The sequence below is a fragment of the Crotalus tigris genome, unplaced genomic scaffold, assembly GCF_016545835.1.
Source record: "Crotalus tigris isolate CLP2741 ecotype Arizona unplaced genomic scaffold, ASM1654583v1 scf7180000018053.2689490, whole genome shotgun sequence".
In the NCBI taxonomy this organism is placed as follows: Eukaryota; Metazoa; Chordata; class Lepidosauria; order Squamata; family Viperidae; genus Crotalus; species Crotalus tigris.
This window is the reverse complement of record NW_024096796.1, coordinates 936,492-958,991: the sequence shown is the minus strand read 5'-3', so window position 1 is coordinate 958,991 and position 22,500 is coordinate 936,492. Positions and strand designations below refer to the sequence as shown.

The following is a 22,500-nucleotide window of genomic DNA, read 5'->3' as shown; positions in this document are numbered from 1 at the left end:
GCAATGTTCCTTGAAGCTGAAATAGAATTACTTTGGTTAATTCAACTCCTTCATCTTTCTTTACAGAGATGAATTATGTTGCATTAGATTCTCACCCCGGAGGACACAATACTTTAAGAGCTAGAAAAATACTTTCTGAATAAACAAACTCACTAGGTTTATTCCTTAGGGAAAGAAAACCATGAGGAAAATAGAAACTATTTCAGTTCTTATGACACAATAACAGAAGAATAAATATAGACAATGATATGATAGCATTGTCCTAAATGTTGACAAAGAGCTCTTTCCAGTCCAGCAAGTCCAATAACAGTACCTGTTGGTATGGATGCCAGTAATTTCTGGAAAAGACAATTCTAGAAGTCTTCTTTCAGTGTCATCTAGGAAACATATCCCTTTCCAATTAATTGCCACAATGAAATGTTTCTTTGGCAGACTGGGCCCTGCAAGCACAATATAAATATTAGCCTTTCTCTACTTTTCACTATACTTCCACCTACACAAAGTATGTTGCCATCACGGTACCTGAAAATTTAGTAACTTCAAAGAATCTAGAAAAGAGCAGAGGCCACTGATCACGGGCAAAGTCTACCAGTTGCTCCTTTACACATTGAGGGGAAATCTGGTCCTGTGTGTAAGCCGCCTACAACATATAAGATATATATTGCAGGTCAGTGGGTATGTTTCTTGAATACAGTACATTGCACAAAGGCCCTAAAGTACCTCCAACAATCTTCACATATTTATTGTTTAATCAGCAAGTTACAGATAAAAAAAATTACAATGGAAATGAATTTAGGCATTCCATTCATACTTGACTTCCCAGCAGCAATAGAAATAGAAGCTAATATTAATGTCAAATTCTACATAATTTGGATGTTCATACCTTAGCGTGAGCATATGTGATGAGGTTCACCCACTTCTCTTGGGATTTGGATCTTAGTAGCTTTACTGGGATACATTCTTGGAGAATACTTTGAACCAACTCATTTTGGATGGATTCTCCAAACTTGATATAACAGTATTTGGCTCCAATTTCCACCAAATCCTCCTCCTATAACAATCAGATTAGTCACTTTTCTGGAAGAGTTCTTAATCTACCTTCATTCCCTATGCCTAATTAGCTAGACCAAACAAAAGACATATTACTGTATTTCCAGGAGAAATAAGCTTAGAATTAAAAAAAAAAACCTTCATGGCATAGGGATACTTGAGGGACCTATCCATCCTACTGGGATTGGCCCACCCCACCCATGCTGGCAGAGGAGACATGTTGCAGGTCCCATTGGCCAAGGTATCCAGCTGGCTGCATCCAAGAGAAGAGCCTTCCTTTTGGAATATTTTAAAACCCCCCACCCCCCCAGACTGAGATTGTCTCCAAGCCTCCTGACCTGCCACAAGGACTTAAAGACCTAGTTTTGCCAGCTGACTTGGGGCTCCAATGGAGGGGTTTCACATGGAAGATGGTTGATAGATTAATAACAGATCCTCCCTCCCTCCCCTTCTCACCCTATTCCTTCCCTCCCCATCTTTTAGGCTCAGTAATTGGATCTTTACAGTATTTTATTTATGTCTTTTAGGTTTTGGATAGTTTTTATCTTTTTAAGATTGTAAGCAGCTCAGAGTTACTTTGTGGTAAGAAGGGCAGCCAATGAATTTTACAAACAAACAGATAGTAAGTAGAGCAATGGATTTAGAATGATAAATCATTCTTGGCAGAGATATGCTCTTAAAAAGTCACTTTTTCTCCAGGTGGCTTGGGCCTCGTAGCCAGAGTACAAATAAAATCTACCTTTTCACAGCAGTATTCTCCAAACCGGATGCCACGTATTATCTGATAATAGATGAGTTCAGTGCTGATGGGATCTTCTTTGGAGTTGTGCCAGGGAGTAAAGATCTCTTTTCTGAAGTAAAGACGCCAAGGAGTGTACTGTCCATGGCCACTCTTCTCTTTTTCCTGTTGTTCACACTGAGAAATGGCATCCATGATGTGATCCCGTCCACTGCCCAGTGACCAGACCTAAGCTCATTGTTAAGGAAAAAAAGTCTGCTCAGGTAAAGAAGTACAAATTGCCTTGAAAAACTTAATATAATAACAACTGAATGAAAATTGCCCAAAAGTTATAAAGAAAAATCAATAGCATTGTGTATAACTGTGCATAAATAGGTTGGCAAAAGGAAGAGATGGTCTCATATGTTCTTCCACATTAATTGTAGGGCAGGGTGAAACAATCAATTGACACAGATTGAGAAGTTACATTATATTAATATTCCTATGTATGTCTGGGTAAACAATGAAAAAAATGCCATCAAGAGGCTACCGGATTGCAGCAGGTTAAAAAAACTAATCTAATAAATTATATATATTCTGAAGTAATAAATAAATAAAATTCCTGGCACATGTTTCTTTGTAAATTGCACTAACATTCATTACATATCTCATTTTTTTTAATTCCAAGAATCTCAACTGAAACTTTATTGTATTTGTCTTGTGGCTAACCTGAAACTTTGCTGACTTAAATTCTGGCTAAAAGGAACATTCTGGGGCGAGTCCTTAGAATAACTTATACTTTTGGATAGTTACACCTCCTCCTTGAAAAAGCAAGTAGATTGTGGCCTATCCCCCTTAGCTGTATGTTCTGGGGGAAAAGAAACCTTTGGGAGACTCAAGCAGATAGTAAAAAAATTGACATTTCCATTATTGCAAGTTTTTGGATGTTCTTTTTCTTATTCTGAAATAATTTTATCACATCCTTCACACTCCATTGAAGGGCATTTACTTTAGCATTATTTGATGCCTGTCTTCAATGACTACTACAGTTCACCACATTCCTTATTAATGTCACTTTTGCGAGGCTCAGTTTGTGGCACATGGATTACCAGTATGCTCCCTATATCACAAATGGTGCCTTAATCTCATTGAAGTACTTAGTAGTAAGCTTTCTCAGCTAACACAGTAAATGATCATAAATCAGCTGCGATAAGATCAATGTCCTGAAATATCTAAGAAGGCCACAAAATTCTTACCCATAGCTGTGGTCTTTAGGCACCAATGGCTTTATTCTACAACTAGATAAGTCTAGTGTTTTGTTTTTGTTTTGTTTCTCTATCTACTTACATTCACAGTTGTTGACTGCCTTGTGCCAAGGGACTTCTTGCCAATCTGTGTGCTTCTCTACTTTTTACGTTTCTGTCATGTTTTATTACCTACATCATACTGGTTTTGCTCTGTCTGTCTTTCTGTCTGTCTGTCTGTCTGTCTCTCTCTCTCTCTCTCATCATCATCATCATCATCGTTTCATTAATTTCTTTACTCTGTCAGTCTATGGCCATCTATTAAATAAATAATTCCAAGAACATTCACAACCTCAGCATCCAAGGGGCCTTTATATAAATATTGAGCAAACTGGAAAAAAGGTTCGCTTAGAATGAGTGTGCAAAGAATGACTTACTTATGTAGCCTGACTAAAATGAACATAAAACACATAGCATGATAGCGACACATATGAGAAAAATACACACCCCTTTAGATCATGTGGGTTATTTTGCTCTCAAACAATGACATTCATATGATCAGATTAAATAGAAGAATACATGGGAAAAATCTTCTGGCTGCACCAATTAAAAAAGCAAAATACCAATTCTGATTATGTGAATTGCTTTCAGTTATAAAACCTCTAAGTGCTTTTAATGTGAGAAAAGGGTAAAGAGGCACGCTGTCTGTGGAATTATGGGAGTTGAAGTCCACAAGTCATAAAAGGGCCAAGTTTTAAGACCCCTGATCTAAAGCTTTGGACTGGCAGCAAAAGAAAAGCTCAAATCATCCAGCCAAGTGTTTTCTGAAGTAATGTTCCCACTCTGGGATAAAAAAATGATAAATTAGAAATGAAATTATTAAAAAAAAGTGTGCATTTCCAGTGCATTTATAACACATAACTTCATTTTACCTTATCATACAATGCAATGTAGAGAGAGAAGCCAAATGTGTCTTTCAAGTTCATTTGATCAGCTACTAGCTGGCAGATCTCCTTTGCAGTGGAGGCTGAATCTGCAAGCACTTTGGTACTGTTGCCATTCATCATGATTACACTAAGTGTAATTGGCTTCTTACTCTTGGTTGCCTAAAAAGCAAAGTTAAGTAAGTACTATGAAATAGAAGTCTAATCCACACATGAAGAAGATTGAATCTCAACTTTTACAATATAGTGTACATAGATTACCCCTACATCTAGTTAGGAAAGGCTTTGTGAAACTGTTAGATTAATCAATATTTAACTTTTTCATGCCTTTTAATGCCTTAATGCTAAAAATGTGGCAAATATCTGTAGCTCAGTTGTAGGATGAGGATGGAGATTCATTCTCTGAGCTCGTGGGATGGTTTCTGAACATTTCATTACCAGGCTAGGTAACATCTTCAGCAGAGTTTAGGGGATGTCAGTGTTCCTCTGTTTATAAAGGCTTTGTGTGGGCAGTAGATCTTGTGATGAGTCAGTGTGGGTTGCATCAAGTGAGGGTCTTATGATGGGTCAGTATGGATCACATCAGCAGCACGACCCTCAACCAACACACGCAATCGCCCATGCCCCCACCCAGCACTTCACCTCCCAATGACCCTCACCTGATGTGATCTCCCCATCACAAGATCCATCACAAGACCCTCACCTGATAAGACCCACCACCTGACCCATCAGAAGACCAATCACAATGGCAATTCTAATCCAACATAGCTGGAGGATATCAGATTGGAAAAGATTAAATTAGATAGGGTTACCTGTCCTGTCCTATCATACCATAGTTTTTGATGTGAGAAAAGGGAAGATAAAATGTAATATAATTTGGGTAATAGTTACCTGCAGCTCCATCCAGCTAGGTGGTTCAGATCGTGTTCCATTCATATAAGTTCGCCTCAACTTTTCAGAACAATATGGTGCATACAATAATGGTCCACACCGAATGAAATTTAGTAGATACTACAGTAGTATGAAGTAAAATAAGTTATTTGAAAACATATATCCACATAGACTTGTTAGGATCTTCTATAACAGTAAGTAGAACATAATGAAAATGTTTATAGTCAATTCCATATTACTCTTTGCACTTTGAATATCATGTCTCCAGTATAATAATATTCTTTAAATACTCTTTAAGAATGGGCTTGACAAAGTAGAAAGTGAAATCATTCTTTAGGCTGCAAACATGAAAATGTTTGGCCTGTGTCTGAAAACTGCAAATGTCAACCTTCAGTGTGTAAGATAGAAACAAACTTCACAATGGTATCAAAATCCAAATGTTGCCAATATGACGTTTTTAGGATAGCACTAACACAGAAAACAGCCAGGAATTGGGAGTGAACAGGAAGAAAGCCAAGATATACAAAAATAAGGGAAACATCAGAAAAAATAGAAAATATTTGCTGCTGAATTGTTCATTAGGCAACTATGGACTAGAGCAGAGCTTAGCAACCTATCCCAAAACCATTTCTAGCCCATGGTCCTAAATAAAATATATTTACTTCACATGCACAGAAAGAGTGCTTGCTGCCTCCTTGGGCTAAAACTTTATTTATGTTTATGACACCCCCCGGGCTAAAACTTTATTCTACACATGATCCTCAATCACTAACTGAGGTAACTTTCACTACGAGCAAACAATTACAGAATCAGTACCTTCACAAACTGGTCTGAAGGGCAGAAACAACCAAGGCAGAGTGACAGTAAGATCCAACCTCTATGATAACTAATTTTATTGTTATTTTCAGTGAGTTGTTTGCAGATCTGGCAATAAATCTCATCCCTGTTATATAAAACAAATAAGCAGGCATTTTGTTATGTTTCAAGTTCATCATCTCAGAGGCTAGCAAACTTTTCTGGTCAGAGATTACATTTAATTACATTTTTTTTTTAAAAAAGGACTGTGCTCTCAGTTGGACGCAGCAGGGATGAAGAGCCAAAAGGTTTGCCTTTCCTCCTTTTAAGAATGTAGGATTTAATGACATTCCTATTTTGTATAATAGGGGAGAAAAGGAAAATCGTAGAGGGGGGGGGAGATTTTAAAAACCCAAAACAAAACGAATAGGAAAATGCACAGTTGAAGGGTCATGGCGGAAAGATGGAAAAGTGTTGAAGGTATCTCTCATTCTCTGTTACTTGTCATGCATTTTGGTTTTCAGGGTTATTTCATGTCCTGTACATCAGTTTTACCTATAACAATGTTTACTTAAACTATCAGGCAGGGAAAACAAATCCAACCAATGAGTCCACTAGACTTCACCCTTGTTATGAAATTGACTGAACAAAAAATGGAGGCTTTCAGGTGAAATTTAAGAGATTTAAAACCTCACACATGATATTGTTCTAAGATTAAATGTAATCTTAGCTAAAATATTTTATGACTTTTGTTTAAAAATGCAACCGATGCAAAAATAAACAGCATTTATAGCATTATATTTTAAAATCTTGAAAATCAGCTCAAGAGCAATAGAAAAAACTTTGCTTCAAGCTTCTTGCAAAGAAAACAAAAAATGACATCGGCCATCAGAAGAAGTAATCTTCAGAGTTTTAATGTCAGATGTACAAGGAACCAGGGTCATAGCCACCAACCACATAATTAGTGATATCAGGAACACCACTGATAAAGCTAAATAGCTTTTTATATAGCCTTATTCCACACACATACAAAATTACAATGCCTGAAGGAAACCTGAGTTTTATTCAAGCCATTTTAGATGCACTTCTGGATCTGGATCTGTGCATTTGCTATTGAAAATAAAGGTATTATTTAATAAATGTAATACCTGATGGCAGGACACAGGATAGCATTTCCAATGATAAACTGCACTTTTTCAAGGTTAGACATAGGCCTCTCGGACTCAGAGCATTCCTCCTGAAACATATCTTCCCCTTCCATCAACTGGCTTTTTATCTAAAATAATCAAAACCATTCACTCTCTTTTGATTAGGATTATTTTAAAAGGCACCCAATCCATGCTAGAATGGAAAACCAGCTCAGCCCCTCCAACCTGGTGCGCTTTAAATGTTTGGACCAGACTAATCTCAAAACAAAGTAGGAAGGTCCTACTATAGGCAAGATATATGCTCCATTCATCTCATGTTGCTTTGGACATAAGATGTCTGTCTGTTCACTTGCAATCTACTTTGTTGACATTATTGTTTTTATATTCAAGATACAAGAGGAGAGGGAAACATCTGCATATGTCTGCTGCTATCTCAGAAAGTTTTTGCCTTGCAATAAGCCACACACAAAGTAGATTTTCAATATGAGACTGTAATGCCTTTTGAATGGTGAGAAGAAAATATGGAACAAACCTTATCAGCCATTTTGGAGTTGCGCTTCAGTTTCACAGAAGAAATTGCCTTGGAGAACTTATTAACTTTTTTGCTGTCTTCCTAGATTATTCAATTTATGAAGAAAAAAAAGAGTTAGCTTGATTCCCCCAAACCGATAGAAACTGCTAAACAGAAAGGGAACCATCATTCATAAGCATTTGGAAAGCAACTGTTTTCTCCTCTTTGTAGTGTCACTTAATTACCCATATTACTGCTTATGTTACGATTTTTATATTACGATTTTATATCAGCATTTTAAGTTACTTGTCTTCAGAAATGGAATGGCGTAAATGCTGCAACAAATAATTGTGTCATGGTTCCTATAGACGAGTGGTTCTCAACCTTTTTAATGCCACGACCCCCAACCAGTCGTAAGTCGAGGACTACTCAACTGGTCGTAAGTCGAGGACTACTCAACTGGTGCAGCACCGTTTGCAGAATGGGACTTTTGGCCGGTTCAGCAGGGCAGAGACAGCCTGGACAATTCCTATTGGCTTTCGAAAGCCAATAGAATAAAAGGGAGTAACACAGCTAAGGAAAAGGGGGGAAAATGGCGGACTGCGTTGTTTGGCGACCCCCGTGAAATGGTCGTTCGACCCCAAATGGGGTCCCGACCCAAAGGTTGAGAACCACTGCTATAGACGAAACCATTTAAAAGAACTTCAAGATAAGTTCCTTCATCTAAAATCTCTAAGCTAAAATATGGCAACAAAGACAAAATGAAAAATGGCTTCAATTCAGTTTGTCACAGCATTGACAAATTGGTTAAATAATAGCTATTAAGTAATGGCTCCCTTGAGTCCAGAGTTTGACAAAATGTTATATTCTTTATTAGACTCAATACATTTGTCATATAGAAAAAATGTCACATTCTAAGACATTAATGCTGTACTAGCAATATACAGTAAGCTTTAGAAAATTACCTAGTATAGTTAAAGAACTTTTAAAAGTCAAAAACATTACAGAGTGAGAAGGATTTTTAGAAGACCGAATTTAAGAAGAAATTGTGGCAGCAAACCATTCTCATCTTATTTTACTGATGGAATGGAACTAGGTTTCTTAGTGTACTATGGAAGATATAGAAAGAATTGAACTGAGTCTGCTTCTTTTTTAGTAAGATTCATGCTGAGTCTTTCTAGTGTTTTGTAGACACTTTAGAATAACTTCCTGGCAGTGTTATAAATCATGAAAAATGGAATGTAATGCTTTCTTTTCACTAAACAGAGTGCTAATAAACTTAGACCCAATTTTCTGGCTAAACCAAAACTGTTTACAATTAACAATAGCACAATAATGGACAGTTACCTTAACAAGCATCTGAAGTATCATCTTGTGTGCCATGTACAAACCACAGACTCTGGACTTCAATGATTTTAGAAATGTTTGCTCTGTCTTTGGGACTTAAATTTATTGTGCCTTAACATTTAAGTCCCAAAGACAGAGCAAACATTTCTAAAATCACTGAAGCCCAGAGTCTATGGTTTGTACATGGCACACAAGATGACACTTCAGATGCCTGATATCTCTCTGAAAAGATGAACGTTATCAAGCTCTTCACAGGCTACAAATATTTGTTGGCTGCAGAGTTCAAATTATCCACAGCTGCCCATATTATGAACCACTGAACTACATGCTGTAGCACTTGCCCAGATCGCAGATGTCAACATGGTAGGTGACATCAAACGCTTCCCCTGATGCTATTTAGGCTTCTTGTCCTACTGACTTCTGTTAGATCTTTTTAATTAAAATGATAGGAAGCTAGCATGCTGCAAAGCAAAATAGCATTATAAAGCATTCTAATTTTTCTATTTAAATAAGCTTATAGCAATGAAAAATATTTTTCCCTTACTATGTCTGGATGATAACTGCTTACAGGCTGCGGTTTGCTGATCTTGCCAAAGCTCTCATAAATCTGGGTCTCCTTAGAACTTCTCTTGCTATTGATATTCTGCACTCTTTCTGGCAAATCACCCATGAACTGCAAAATGATGGTCCATACAGCTAGGGATGCCTAGTGAGAACAGATAGTAGACATACTGTCCTTCCAATTATGATGCATTTAAATAACAAATACTTATTAGCTGAATGAACAGAAATTAACATCCTTGGTTTTTGTACATCAGCACATGAATGTATTTAATTCCCATTGAACATTATGAGAATTACTATACAGTTATAATAATAAACATGATGTGGTATGAGAAACACTAGCAACTCATTCAGTAGATGATTTTACCATTTGGTCCAATCAAGTCAATTTTGTTACAATTTCACTGTTGCCTTATTTTGAGGCCAACATTTTGGAAAGAGAAAACTGCATGTGATTCACATTAAATACAATTATTGTACTTAATGCGTACTTCCCAAAATAAAATATGGAAACAAATATTAATAATTCATTGTATAAATTTTGCCGGGAAAAAATGGCACAAATTTTGCCTGAAAATATTATAAGACACCTGGAATGTGCAAATTAGAGAAGGCTAATCTAAATTACACTTATGATCTTACTGCATATTTGCCTTTATCTCAATTTTAGGTCTTTATCATGTTTTATGAAGTAAGTTGCTAGGTGTCATTTTTTTAATTAAATAGCAATGAACAAACATAATGTATCATAATGTGCCATTTCTAATGGATAACCCTTCAAGTTACAAGAGAGATAGTGAAATGTTGCTTCAATATTTCTACATGCTTATGTTAAATATAGTTAATGTTTTCGAAATTGGCTGAACAAAAATATTTTAAACTAACTGATAAACAAATAGTTCTAACTGGATAGTTTAGTAACAAATGAATACTTTAAAGCCTTCAGGGTCCAAATAGGATGACGTTAGTATTTTAGTTCACTAGACAGTTGACAGAGGAATAGGTTATGTAGAAGATTAACACTACAGCAGACTTTTCTATCAGGGTTTAAGCCTTTATCTTTTTGCACAGATTTGTCCTTAAAAAGTGCTTGAAAACAATATCTTCTGAAGAATTCATCAGCCAAACAACAGAATATTCATTTTGAACGTTACAAAGGCTGCTTATATGTTTCTGAGCCAACTTCAATGTGCTGATTTTTTGCCTACAACATCCTGAAAAAATTGAGGACAAACTGCATTCCTCAATTGCAGCCATTTGTGTCTTTCAGCAATTAGACAAAATAAGAACGTGGGGATTAAAGCAGACAACTTTATACATGGCCATTGCCTCAGTTGTCTAGAACTCCTTGTCATGGTAGGTTAGGTTGGTTTCTTTGTTTCTGATCTTTATATTGTTGGTAACTTTTTCACTGAGCTTGGAATGACAAATGTTCCCTGTTTTATAAATAAAGAATTAATTAAAATTGAAGTAAGATTGAACTGTTAATATTTGCACTTATTAGATGATTGAGAAAAACCAATTTTTAGGAGATAAGGCCATGACCATCAATTGCTATAATAACATATTCTAAATTTACTTTGGGGGGGGGGGCTTTGAGGCAGTGCTAGCTCCTAGCAACTGCTTAGTCATTGCAGTTTTCTTGGCAAGATTATAAGAAATGGTTTACTTTTCTATTCTTCTTAGGGCTTCCTGAGAGACAGCAATTGACCCAAAGTCACCCAGCTGGCTTGGTGCCTAAAGTGACACTAAAACTCACCCTCCTTGTTTCTAATCTGGTGCCTTAAAATATACATAGAATATACAATATACAGACACAATAAAAATCAACATAACCAAATACAATTATTATCCACATCACTGCATTGACATCCATTGTATAATATTCATTACAGTAGGCAGCACCACATTTCAAATTATCAGAAGAAACATAGTCTGATTCAGAACAACTTACTCTTCAGTCTCTGAAGGCTATGTAACAAACAGTGTTTTAATTTCTCTATTTATTATCAGGGAAAGAAAACAAGCTGTTTCAAATTTATTCCGAAGGCAATTTATTAAGCATTACTTCAAGGAACTGGGAGTTTTGCTTTTAAAAACACATTAAATTAAGATAAATAATTACCAAAATATCATCCTTTTCATCATGATAAAGCAAAGGGTGGCGCAGGGGACGTCTAATGTGTGTATAAGTGGCAGATCCCTGGAAGTAAGTTGCTGCAAATTTGGGGAAGGTGTATTGTGCCAAGTCATCTGACTCCTCATCCAGCTCTATGGTTATGGGGATCATATCCAGGTCTATCTCATTCAGTTTGTGCATCTGTGTTTTTTTCTCCAGGTCCTACAAGGTACAGAAATAGAAAAACAGTTTTATTTCCCTAGTGTTTTTAACCTGTTTTTTGCCTTGATAGAACAAGGTGTTGAAGCTGCAGGCAGAAAAGCTTTAAATAATGTCCTCTTCAGCATTCAGGGATTGCATTCCAGGCAAGAAATGGTAGATAGAAGATGATTCCACAAAAAGGGAAGCCTATGACTACAGTGGAATGAAGAACCAGCAAGTAGGTCTCTCTGGACAAGTACTCCAGATAGCTGTTCCTTGTGAAGAGATTGACAGGCAGCAGTCTCCAGCAGGTTTTATAGCTCTGGGAAATGAGGGAATAGTTATCTTGCTCAAATTGCTATGGCAACCTCAGAGATTTGATCTCTGAGAAATGTGGGTTCTCTGGCCAAGTTCATCATGACTCCCATTTTATTTATATATTCATAGAAAATAAAAGTGAATGGCTGAAATCCATTGCTCTGCTATTGCAAGGTATTCACTGCCCAGAAATAGGACAACTGTAACTTGAGGTGGTGGATAAAGGAAGTAATGTGAAGTAACTTTATCAATTTGCTTTCTGGTAAAACAATATTTTTATTTTGGTCACAACCAGCAATGCAGCCATTTTCACGATATATTTTGAAAATTTCAAATGTGCTTATTAGTCCCCAAAGTTACTTCATTGTTCAAGAAGCACAATCAGGAATACTAGCCTTATATTTATTACAAAGTTACATTAACAGAAGCTTGCACGTCTGAAAGTACCCTTTGGTACTGATATGCAGGTTCTGACGTTTTGCTTGATAAAAAAATACAGGAAACCAGAAGTTGCCTTTAAGCTTTTACGTTTTTATTCAGCTGAAGAAATACGGACTCCTCTAAAGAGAGAAGCCCCGTATGACAAGAAATCCTTGTATTTATTCTTTCTGATTACATAGGCAACCCATCCAGCAAAGTTGACACACATAAGATAAAGATTTCACCCAGTAAATCTGGCACATTGTAGATAATAAAGGAGAAAGCAGAAGTATCTAAACATGTTCCCTTTTGGGTGTTTCCCTAAAGATATCGTATGTTCTCAGGTGGGTTAGGACATTGGGTGTTTTCCTTGCAGTCCTTTCATGACCCTGCATCCAGGACTCTGCAAGTGCCCAAAGACAGCAGGTCATCTGCACATCCTCACAACTGACACTTCCCATACTATCTCCTAATTCTGGGTCAATAGTACCTCACTTTTACTCTCCAAAAATTAGGGAGGGTCCCTCCTAGATGCTTTTGCCACCCTTCTCCTTTGGACTCAGATTTTGTTTACCAGACTGTTGTGTAGGTTAGGTAATGTGCTCTTTCCCACATACCATTACAATAGACAATCAATTTAATTATTTCTCCACGTCTTCTTACCTCAAAGCCCAAAGGAGCTTGGCCTTCTTGCCCCCCAATGAAAGAAGGCAAGAAACCAAATATTCTGTCTACCATTTCCTGGTCACTGATGACATCATATAGTGATTCAGGTTTGTTTTCTTCAGATTCCTTTACTTTTAATTTCTTAGCATAATCTTTTGGTTCTGGAATTACCAAACGTTCCTGAAAATAAATAGTAGGAATCCATTAAGCCGGACTTAGGGATTGAGTTACGACTTTATATGTACAAATTGCACTTTATAGCGACTCCTGCATCATCAGAACAAAGTAACAAAATTAGTTACTATTCAATGATTTGACACTGGAAAATTCAATAATAATTGTGTTCCTACCAATTTATTAAACATTGCTTCAAGGAACTGTTAACAGAAAGCTACAGTATGTCTTTATTTATTTTGGCCAGTGAAATGCCTCATCTAGTTAAGCAGAAGGAATCTCACTCAAGAGCTTCAGAACGGAGAACCTGATAGGTAGATACAGGTAAATGGGCAGAGAAATCTGAAAGTTGCAAAAATCAAGCACTAATGAACTAAGATATTTTCCTTTTCTTGCCTTTCATAGAGGAATGAGAGTACTCTTCTAGGGCTGGCTCAGAACCAAGATAAGCAGCATCCAGATTCAGAAGCCAGGCTAGAAACCTAAGAAAAGACTTGCAATCTAAGAACTAGTGAAGCTCAATATGAGTTGGTATTTGGATTTAATCACACAAAAGATTATTTGAGTTTGGTGACGTTATTATACCTTGTTGTTTTTCCATCTCTGTCTCTGTCTTCTGGTTGAAGGAGTTGCTACTGAGATAATCCTTTCAGAAGTCAGTTTTATTTTATCTTTTTCCTCCTTTCCTTTTGTTCTTTCAACTCTTTAATTCTTTAACTAAACTAAACACATCATATAGACTTGATTCTTACTAACTGTGCGACTCCATTCTGAAAGGGTTTTAATATCATCATATGTATTCCTTCTGTTGACTACTCCCAAGTCTACTCCCAAGTAACTCTGGTCCAGAAAGGATTTCTCTGTGGAAGAGTACCTGATGATAGCATTTACTAAATGGTTTCTCCTTAGGATCATGGGATATTGTAAGATTTGCAGAGGAAGAGGCCTTAGAGGGTCCCACCTGAGGCAGTCAGACAGAACATACACCAACATCCTAAGCATGTATGCCTTCAAGTGCATCCCATTACACCTTAAAACTCACTTTAAAGCAAAATATTGAGCTCACCCTTTTCAAGGAATTGTTGTAGAAGAAACTTTATACATTTTATCTTCTATTAAATAAAGAATTGAGATTATTCAGCAACTTAGGTATTGAAGGATTGTCATAGATAAGAGACAGGGCAATTTTTTCAGATTTTTTTTAGAAGACAAAACAAGAAGGAATAGGTTTTAACTGGAGGGGAGTAGATTTTGGTTGGACGTTAGGACAAGTACTGGTGGAAATAGCTAATCACTGGCAAAACCAACTGCCTCAGGAAAGGGTGAATTCTCTTTCTCTGAAAAAAATTAAGTAAATGCCTAATTGCCATCTGTCAGGGATGTATAATATGGATTGTTGCATTGACAATAATCTTAGGTAATTTTGACATTGTTATTTTTAAGCATTTATTTAATACAGAAACAGGCTGGCTATAACACTAATTTTAGCCATTCTGTTCTTATAGCCTAGTTATGATTTTCCAGGCTCTCCACCTTAATTACAGTATACAAGCTACAACTAGTCACTCTGTTTGGAAACATTAGGTATTATATAGCTATTTTATTCTATCATCTTATCAAAATCACTCTTCTGCACAATTTTTATGGACAGTTGATTGATTCCTATTTCCATGCTTCTTTCTTACCTTCTTCATTTTGTGCAAACTCTTACGAACAAACATTCCCCTGGCATAAGCCTGTATCACACAAACAGCTTTCAGCTGCTCAGCAATTTTCTGGCGCATCAAGTAACCTCTGCACAACGCTTGAAACTTAATCACATTGCCACGGGCTTCTTCGTACTTCTTCACAAGCTGTTTGCTCCGGAAAAGGGCTTGCAGACGTTCAAATCCCAACATGAGCTATATGGGAGAAAGAACAGCCTGACTTTAATTGTGGCACAAAACATCTTCTGTTGTTGGACCTCAAGGTTAAAGGCAAGCTCTTACCATCCTAAATTTTTTCCGAGCGAAGTGTCCTCTCCAGGCAGCCTGTATAACTACAGCACTATGTCTCTGCTTCAGAAACTGTTTCCTTTACAGAGAAAGAATAACAACAAACACAACTAAGTTATTCCACAAAGACAAAGAATATTAAAGGAGTGTTCAGAGCACGCTCAATGGAATGGGTACTGGAGAACTGAGTTATCCCAATTATATATAACTTAGGTATACCCTAATTATATCAAGAGCAAGTGATTTCATTTTCTTTATGGAAACAGTGACATGTGAACTCTCTCTTCTATGATGTATATTGGAATTATCTTAAATAGACATGACCTACTCCAAGTGGTTTTTTCATTAAAACTAATGCTTTAATGTTCAATGTACTAAGAATTTAGAGAGAGAAAAGTTCATGTGCCTAAATAAGTTAAAGTGATTTAACATGTTTTTAGAGGAAATTAGGTATCTGCTGTGGCTCCATTATTGTGGAAATGAAGGCTTGGAAAAAATAGTAGTAAATGACTGATTTAAATGCAGTGATCCTCTTGCTCTATGGGTAGTGATCCATTCATCACCATTTCCTATTTTTTTTCCAACTTTCCATGCTTACTGAACATGCTGGACTATTTCTTTGTTTCTCTTTTACGTTTTTTTTTAAAATTCATGAACGTTATCCTTTCATTTCTTGTTAGCCAAAGAGGGTAGACAACACATTGATTTGTTGGTTATGGGAGAGTCACATAACAGGAAGGGGTCAAAAAGTCAAGATGGCATCTATAACCATGCAAACAAAGCCCACCCTTTTAACATGTGATGCAGTGAACATAAAAATGGGTGGGATTTCAATTGCCTGAAAGTGGCTGTCATCTTGTCTTTTTGGACACCCCTCCCCCCATGGTCACTACTGCTTATAGGCTTTCCTCATTCTTTCCCTTCATCCTTCCCATTCTGGAATGGAAGGCCAATGTTGTGCCTCCCTCTTGCCCATTTTTACTCTATGAGGACCTTATTGCATCCTAGACAGGATTTTTCAAGCTTTTTCAGGCTGCCCAACTTGTTGAGTTTTAAAAATATTGGGAACTCCTGATCATGGAAAACTAGCTTCATTCAAGTGACTTTTTAATCTGTCACAGAACCTCATCCTGTTCTTGAGGAATCCAAGGACTGTATGGAACACAGTTTGAAAACCCTGATCTAAACAATGCACAACTGTGACTGTTAATAATTCACATTTGTCACTACCATTAAACATGTTTACCTGTCTTTGAATCCCCTCAACACCTTCTGAATTAGAATGGCTTTTTCTCTGAGTGCCTTGTCTCGCTGCACCTCCAGGACTGTATCATGATAATCCTATTAAAGATTCAGGAAAAATAAAAGCCCACCTATTTGAACAAAGGCTATAGCAAAATGGATTAAATGATTCTGTATACACAATAGTAGCTGGACTTAATTGTTTTTCTTAATAATTCAATTTATTACTAAACCCACTGGAATTTGATCAGTGGTGCACTGATAAATATTTAAAAAACCTGTTCTGATGGCTCTGCTGCTGCTCCCACACCATTAGCCTTAGACCAGCCAATTTGCATGCCATGCATAATGGCTCAGCTCACAAAATTCCAGAAACTTTAACAGTCAGCTTTTGCCAGCTAGTATAAGTCAATTCCACTGCATCACTGCGTTTGATTATATAGAAAGCATGAATCAGGATCAAGCTGCAAAACAAATATTTTAAAGCAGAATAAATGGGGAGAAAAGAAAGACTTAGAAGGGTAAGGGAAGATTATTTCTTACTCCTCTTCTGTGCTGCACATATTACTGCTTATCTAGAAGGGAATAAAGTAATGAGCATATATGTACATTGGAGTATTTCACCATTCAAGTGTTCAGGTTTTTTTGTTCAAAAATATATATTACTATATTGGTCATGAGCAGTTTATCTTACCTGTAAGAAAAAAAAAATTCAGAGGTATGGGTAAAAATATATCTAAATGGGTTGTCTATATAGAATGACTTCCACATCCTTTTCTTGATATCTAGAGAGCATTTATTTGATCAGAAATAGAATAATTATTCTATATCCTCAAAGTTAATTTATACCGTGCATTTTTTATTTTGACTCCACCTATCTCTATTTTCCACTTGGATATTCTGTCTTTCCAGCATGGCCTTGGGTTTATCCCACAAAAACAGAATGGGCTCTGGGATCTATTTTTACCAAGAATTAAATTATCTGAATACTTCAAGTAAAAATACTTAAGATTATACCATCAGACTACATGCAATTGGACATTCCATAAGCCGCCCTGAATCCAATTGAATTTGTTTCTTGGAAACAGAAATAGGTTTGCACAGTTACTCATGAAAAGTATCTATTTGTGAGACTGTGTAACTTACTTTCAGGAAAACTTTGGTTTTGCCAATTTTCCAATCTTCATCTTCCATTACTTTCTTACAGATACAAGCGCAACTTTGACGAACATCATTTTTCAGCTGGGATAGAAGGTAATGGTCACATTTAATTTAGGGTAAAAATACAAAGGCTACATGAGAAATATTTATTTATTCATCAAATTTATATGACTCTTAACAACAGGAATTTCAAACTGTGGCCATGCTTAGGAAGTACCTTTTTATACATTTTTCATCTCTATTTGCAAATAATATCTCTAACATCAGAAATGAGATATAAACAAGTGCTATCATTAAAACATATAACAAATTACTACATGTAATACCTGCCCAAATTGGTAGTACTGTAATTCCTGCCTCTGATGTTTCATTATTCTAATGAATATTTTCTAATAAGCTGATTAAAGAAACCTTGTTAATTCACATCTTAATTGTTCATTATCTAAGATTTTCCAGTGTTAGCAATTACTACTTTTTTCCACAGATTTATGTTATCCACATACTTCAAAATGTTTGATAATCACCATTCAACAAAAACAAAAGAAAGAAATTGCTAGGTACTAATGTAAAACTAAGAATATTTATAGATCCAATCTGAGTCGGTCATTGGGACTAGAAGTTTTGTATTCTGAGCTTTTGGACTTGTGCTGGAACCCCCACACTCAGGGAACATCTCTCTAATGTGAGCTATTCTGAATTTATTTATGGTTATTTATAGAATTTAATATTGATGCTGATACTGCACCTAATAAATGCTGTAAGAACAGATTTTAGAACAGATCAATGTGCTTTATTATCACTTATTATTATAAAAGGATAATTTAAAACAATAACCATTCTTGAAGGAATATAACAGGATACCTGTTCTCCAGCTGACAATGGCTGTAGGACTCTGTATCTGTGAAAGAAATCTGCAAAGCTATAGCGAATTGGATAGCCAGCTTTCCTAATCCGGATGGTTTCCATCATGCCAGAGTAATACAGCTGTCGGATACAGAGTTCTCTATCAAATTGCTGAAAATGAAAGAAATGCCAAATTTACCACAGAAGCATAAACTTTCCTAGCTAGCCAAATCCGGAGTTGATTTAATAAAAAATATTGTTTGACGTTTTTTAAAATCCTATTTTCAGGTAGGTCTATGGATACGTAAACCACCTGGTCACACAGAGAAAGAAGCACAGTTTTGAAAGGAAACAATCTTTGCATCAACTTTGACCTCTAATGATTTAATCAAGTCAGCTATCTTTGTTTTCTTGGCAACAAAATGGCAATGGTTTGTTTCTGTCATTTTTCCACATCCCAGTCTGAACTATTGCCCTGCTATTGGTAGTCTTCCCTCCAAGTACTAACCAAGTCTTACCCTACTTAGCTTTTTGAGATCAGCCAAGCTCAGCTAGATGCTGCCCCTCATGAGGGCTAGTTAGTGTATCTGTTCATGTGTCATCTAAAGTAACAAAATGAAGTCAATTGTTCCCTGCCTGGAAATTTTTTAATAAATGGTCTTCTCCCCTGAAAATAATTTACAATTTGCAGGGTATAAACAATCCAATGGCAACAAGAAAAAGTTTGTTTTCAGCATTACTTTTATCCTGGATATGGTATGTCTTGAATATACCTGTGATAAATTTATTAAATTTTTACTTATTTCAATTTGCAATTGTTATTATACATATTTTCATGTGGTGATATCCTTTATATAAAGAAAATTAAAAAAATGTGATTAGGCCAAACGGTGTTTTTCAAACTTGGCAACTTTAAGATGTGTGGACTTCAGCTCCTAGAATTCTGGGGAAGTTATCACAAAACATCTTTTGGAAGTATTTTTGGCACATAGACTAACATAGTTATATCCAGGAAACTATTAAAAAATCTAAGAAATACATTATTAATCAATTATATAATTCTTACAAAATTAGTTCCCCCCTCTTGAAACCATATGACATGATATATGAGGAGCATAATGAAAGTTTACCATGGGTTTCTTTTGGTCATTGGGTTTAAGGCAGCGGATAAAATAAGGCTGACAGCTATTCAAGATTTTCATCAACTGCTCCAGAGACTGTTTGAACTGTCCTGCTAGTGTAGGCAAGCGTTTGGCAGAATCCGATCCCTGTGGGCAGAAAGTACAGAAATGGCATAATTGCCAAATTACCATCAGCAAACAATTTATAGCAATGGTGCATATTCTTTACAGGAAAAAATATAGGACATAGATAGTTGAATGCAAGTATACAAAGCTATTCTCCATATATTTACTTTGCAAGTTTAATAGTTCAATTTTTGCTCTGTATTAAAATGAATTCAAAATGAACCTGATATATATACATGCAGCAAATATTTTTTCTATCTTTCTTGAAATAACATTTCCAAGTAAAATATTCTAGATGCTTTGTTAATGAATACATCTTTACGGCTGTCCCGTAAAGTCATTGTGATCGTAAATTGAGGCATCATGTAACTGGGCCCAAATTTTTCACATTTTTTTTCAGCAGTCTTTAAGCAAATACCACAGTTGTTAAGTGAATGCCATTGTCTTTAAGTGAATACATTTTCCCAAATAGGTGTTGCTATGTCCTGGGCCTGCTGAGTGACTCAGGCCCGGGCAGACCATGTGGACCATGCGCAAGGCAGGAGAATCCGTTGCATCGATTGGTTGACTCTGTCCCTGCAAAGGGGTATAAAAGGAATCTGCGCCATTTTGTATTGGTTCTGTTGAGATCTGAATAAAGAGCAGACTGTTGTTACTCCTGCCTCATCTCAATGCCTTTACATCAAAAACAGAATAGGTGTTTTTTGCTGGAAATCAGAAGTAAACACTGGAAACAGACAAAAAAAATGTTACAAATTGCAGTCATGTGACCATGGAATACTGCAACTGACTGTAAAAGTCAGCCCCATTGCCAAGCATCCAAAATGAAACCAAGTGACATTCCCCCCCCCGTGTGTGTGTGTGTGTGTGTGTGTGTGTGACCATTGTAATTTTCAAAATGGGTCATATATAGCTCTGGGGAAGTCCTTCTTAACTTTGAACAGTTTTTATGTAACCAGTTGTAAATTGAGAACTTCCTATACAAAGTATGAAAACTGTTAAAACTGTGGAATAATTCATCAGGAGAGCATAATAATTCACAAACAGTACAACCATTTTATGGGCTCTACAATACCACTCTCTGATCCCCAAGGCCAGATGGTATAATACAAAGTTATAAACATGAACAATTATTTTTTGAAATCCTTATTAACCTTTTTTTAGAGTTCCCTTTTCCAAGTTTGTCCTTTGTTTCTTCCAAGAAAAACTGGTCACTGTAATTGATGCTTAAGATTAGAATATTCAAACAGGTGTTTATGGAAAAAATGTGAAAGATGCAAAATGGGACAAGATTGCCTAAAGATTGGAAAAGTTTGCTTTATAAACTTTATATTGTATTTAGTATAGGAAATGCAAGACAACACACAAAGTAATAAACTATTGAACTTATTATTCACAGAGGTGAATCTTTGTTTTAAGATATTATAAAGAACAGAGCCATATTCAGAAAAAGAAATGCCAAATGAATAAGCAGGCTTTAGGAAAGCCAGAAGGACATAAGTTCTGATATAAAATTAGATTTGCAGAGATCAAGAGAATATATCTGTTTGCCTTTCCTTTATTTCCTACATCAAAGTCTTTGTGTAGATCATACTGGACTGTGAAGGCTGAGGAATCTTTACTATAAAAAAGCTACTGTAAGTACCGAATTTGGACTGTTTCATAAAAGGGAATGGAATGAGACAAGGATATATATTGTTGCCATATTGATTCAACTACATTGTGGCAGACCTGAAAGAGATCACACAGTGGAAATTAAAATTGTAGTTGAAACCATTGAGATATGCAGATGACTATGTTAGCTGAAAGTAAGAAGAAAGTAAGTGAAAATGAAAAATATGAGTTGATGTTAGACATTTAGAAGATAATCTTTACCAGAAAATGGAGGTAATAGATAATGTTTTCTTGGGCTCAGAAAATGAATGGTATGCTGGAAATAATTACATTTATAAACGGGACAAAGGCAATGGCAAAATAGACAGTATCTTGAAGTGTAAATATATTTCAAAGTTTAGAATATTTAAAGTGTGACAATATAGCTGTGAAGGTTGGAGAATGAGAAAAAACAGAAGAAAAACACTTTTACATTGTGGGTTTGGAGTGCCATGGACTGCAGGTAGAATAACAACATTGCAAGAAAAACAGACAATGAGTCCTGGGCTTAATCAAGTTTTAATGTACTTTGAGGTGATATTTAATAAGCAGAAAATCATATATTTTGCCAAGTTATATGATCAGTTGTTGTATTAGAAAAATGATTAAGTTAGGCCAGAAAAATTAAAAGGGGAAAGTATATTCATTTATTTCATTACTCAGCAAGACTTATATGACAATCCAAATCTAAAGAAGATAAATACATGAGAAGATGCTGTGAAATCATTTTGCATGTGCAGAAAGAAGGGTGTGTGTTACTTCTCCTTACGTTTTGTGAGATATATTGGTAAAATCCTTCATTATTACATAATCTTATAGGAAAACATGTGTGAACCCCACTATGAAAACCAAACAAAGAAATCAACACAAAGTTTTGTCACACAAAAATTAAAGCTATTTTTTATTAACTTTGTCTATAATAACAAAGTCTTGTAAGTCTGCCCTCCCCTTATGTGAATTTGAAATACATCTTTTGCCCATTGCTCTTTCTTATTATGCACTTTAACCTATGTTTTTCCCTGTCACTCTGTGTGATAGATCATCTTCCTCACTCTGCACAGAATAACAGAAAAGAATTTCATAATAGCCAAGATAAACAATGCCTTCTTTCCCAAGATAAACAAACTGCACAGATCTGCACCTCTACAATGGAAATAACCACAATCCCAAGCATCCTCTGTCCCCAAGTGTCACCAACTCGAATATTCCTTCCTACTAGAGCAAAGAAAAACTGATTGTGTAATCCAGTG

The 22,500-nt window shown here is 36.0% G+C and overlaps 1 protein-coding gene across 5 annotated transcripts in view; it reads right to left on the bottom strand.

Moving 5' to 3' along the window:
* The window catches only part of MYO7B (myosin VIIB), a 70,524-nt gene that overhangs the window by 18,125 nt on the left and 29,899 nt on the right, over positions 1-22,500 (bottom strand). For all 5 annotated transcript variants that reach the window (XR_005557145.1, XM_039347125.1, XM_039347124.1 and 2 more), the window contains 18 exons: positions 19,481-19,618; positions 18,369-18,521; positions 17,493-17,588; positions 16,351-16,445; positions 15,099-15,183; positions 14,796-15,011; positions 12,934-13,116; positions 11,338-11,553; positions 9,193-9,354; positions 7,323-7,403; positions 6,791-6,918; positions 5,664-5,790; positions 4,848-4,967; positions 3,945-4,118; positions 1,790-2,017; positions 884-1,051; positions 523-640; positions 314-440 (listed from right to left, as the gene is read on the bottom strand). Coding sequence is in view for 4 of the 5 variants with exons in the window: in XM_039347125.1 (XP_039203059.1) it covers positions 314-440; positions 523-640; positions 884-1,051; positions 1,790-2,017; positions 3,945-4,118; positions 4,848-4,967; positions 5,664-5,790; positions 6,791-6,918; positions 7,323-7,403; positions 9,193-9,354; positions 11,338-11,553; positions 12,934-13,116; positions 14,796-15,011; positions 15,099-15,183; positions 16,351-16,445; positions 17,493-17,588; positions 18,369-18,521; positions 19,481-19,618 (2,615 nt within the window). In the remaining variant the exon portion in view is untranslated. The remainder of the gene's footprint in view (positions 1-313; positions 441-522; positions 641-883; positions 1,052-1,789; positions 2,018-3,944; positions 4,119-4,847; positions 4,968-5,663; positions 5,791-6,790; positions 6,919-7,322; positions 7,404-9,192; positions 9,355-11,337; positions 11,554-12,933; positions 13,117-14,795; positions 15,012-15,098; positions 15,184-16,350; positions 16,446-17,492; positions 17,589-18,368; positions 18,522-19,480; positions 19,619-22,500) is intronic.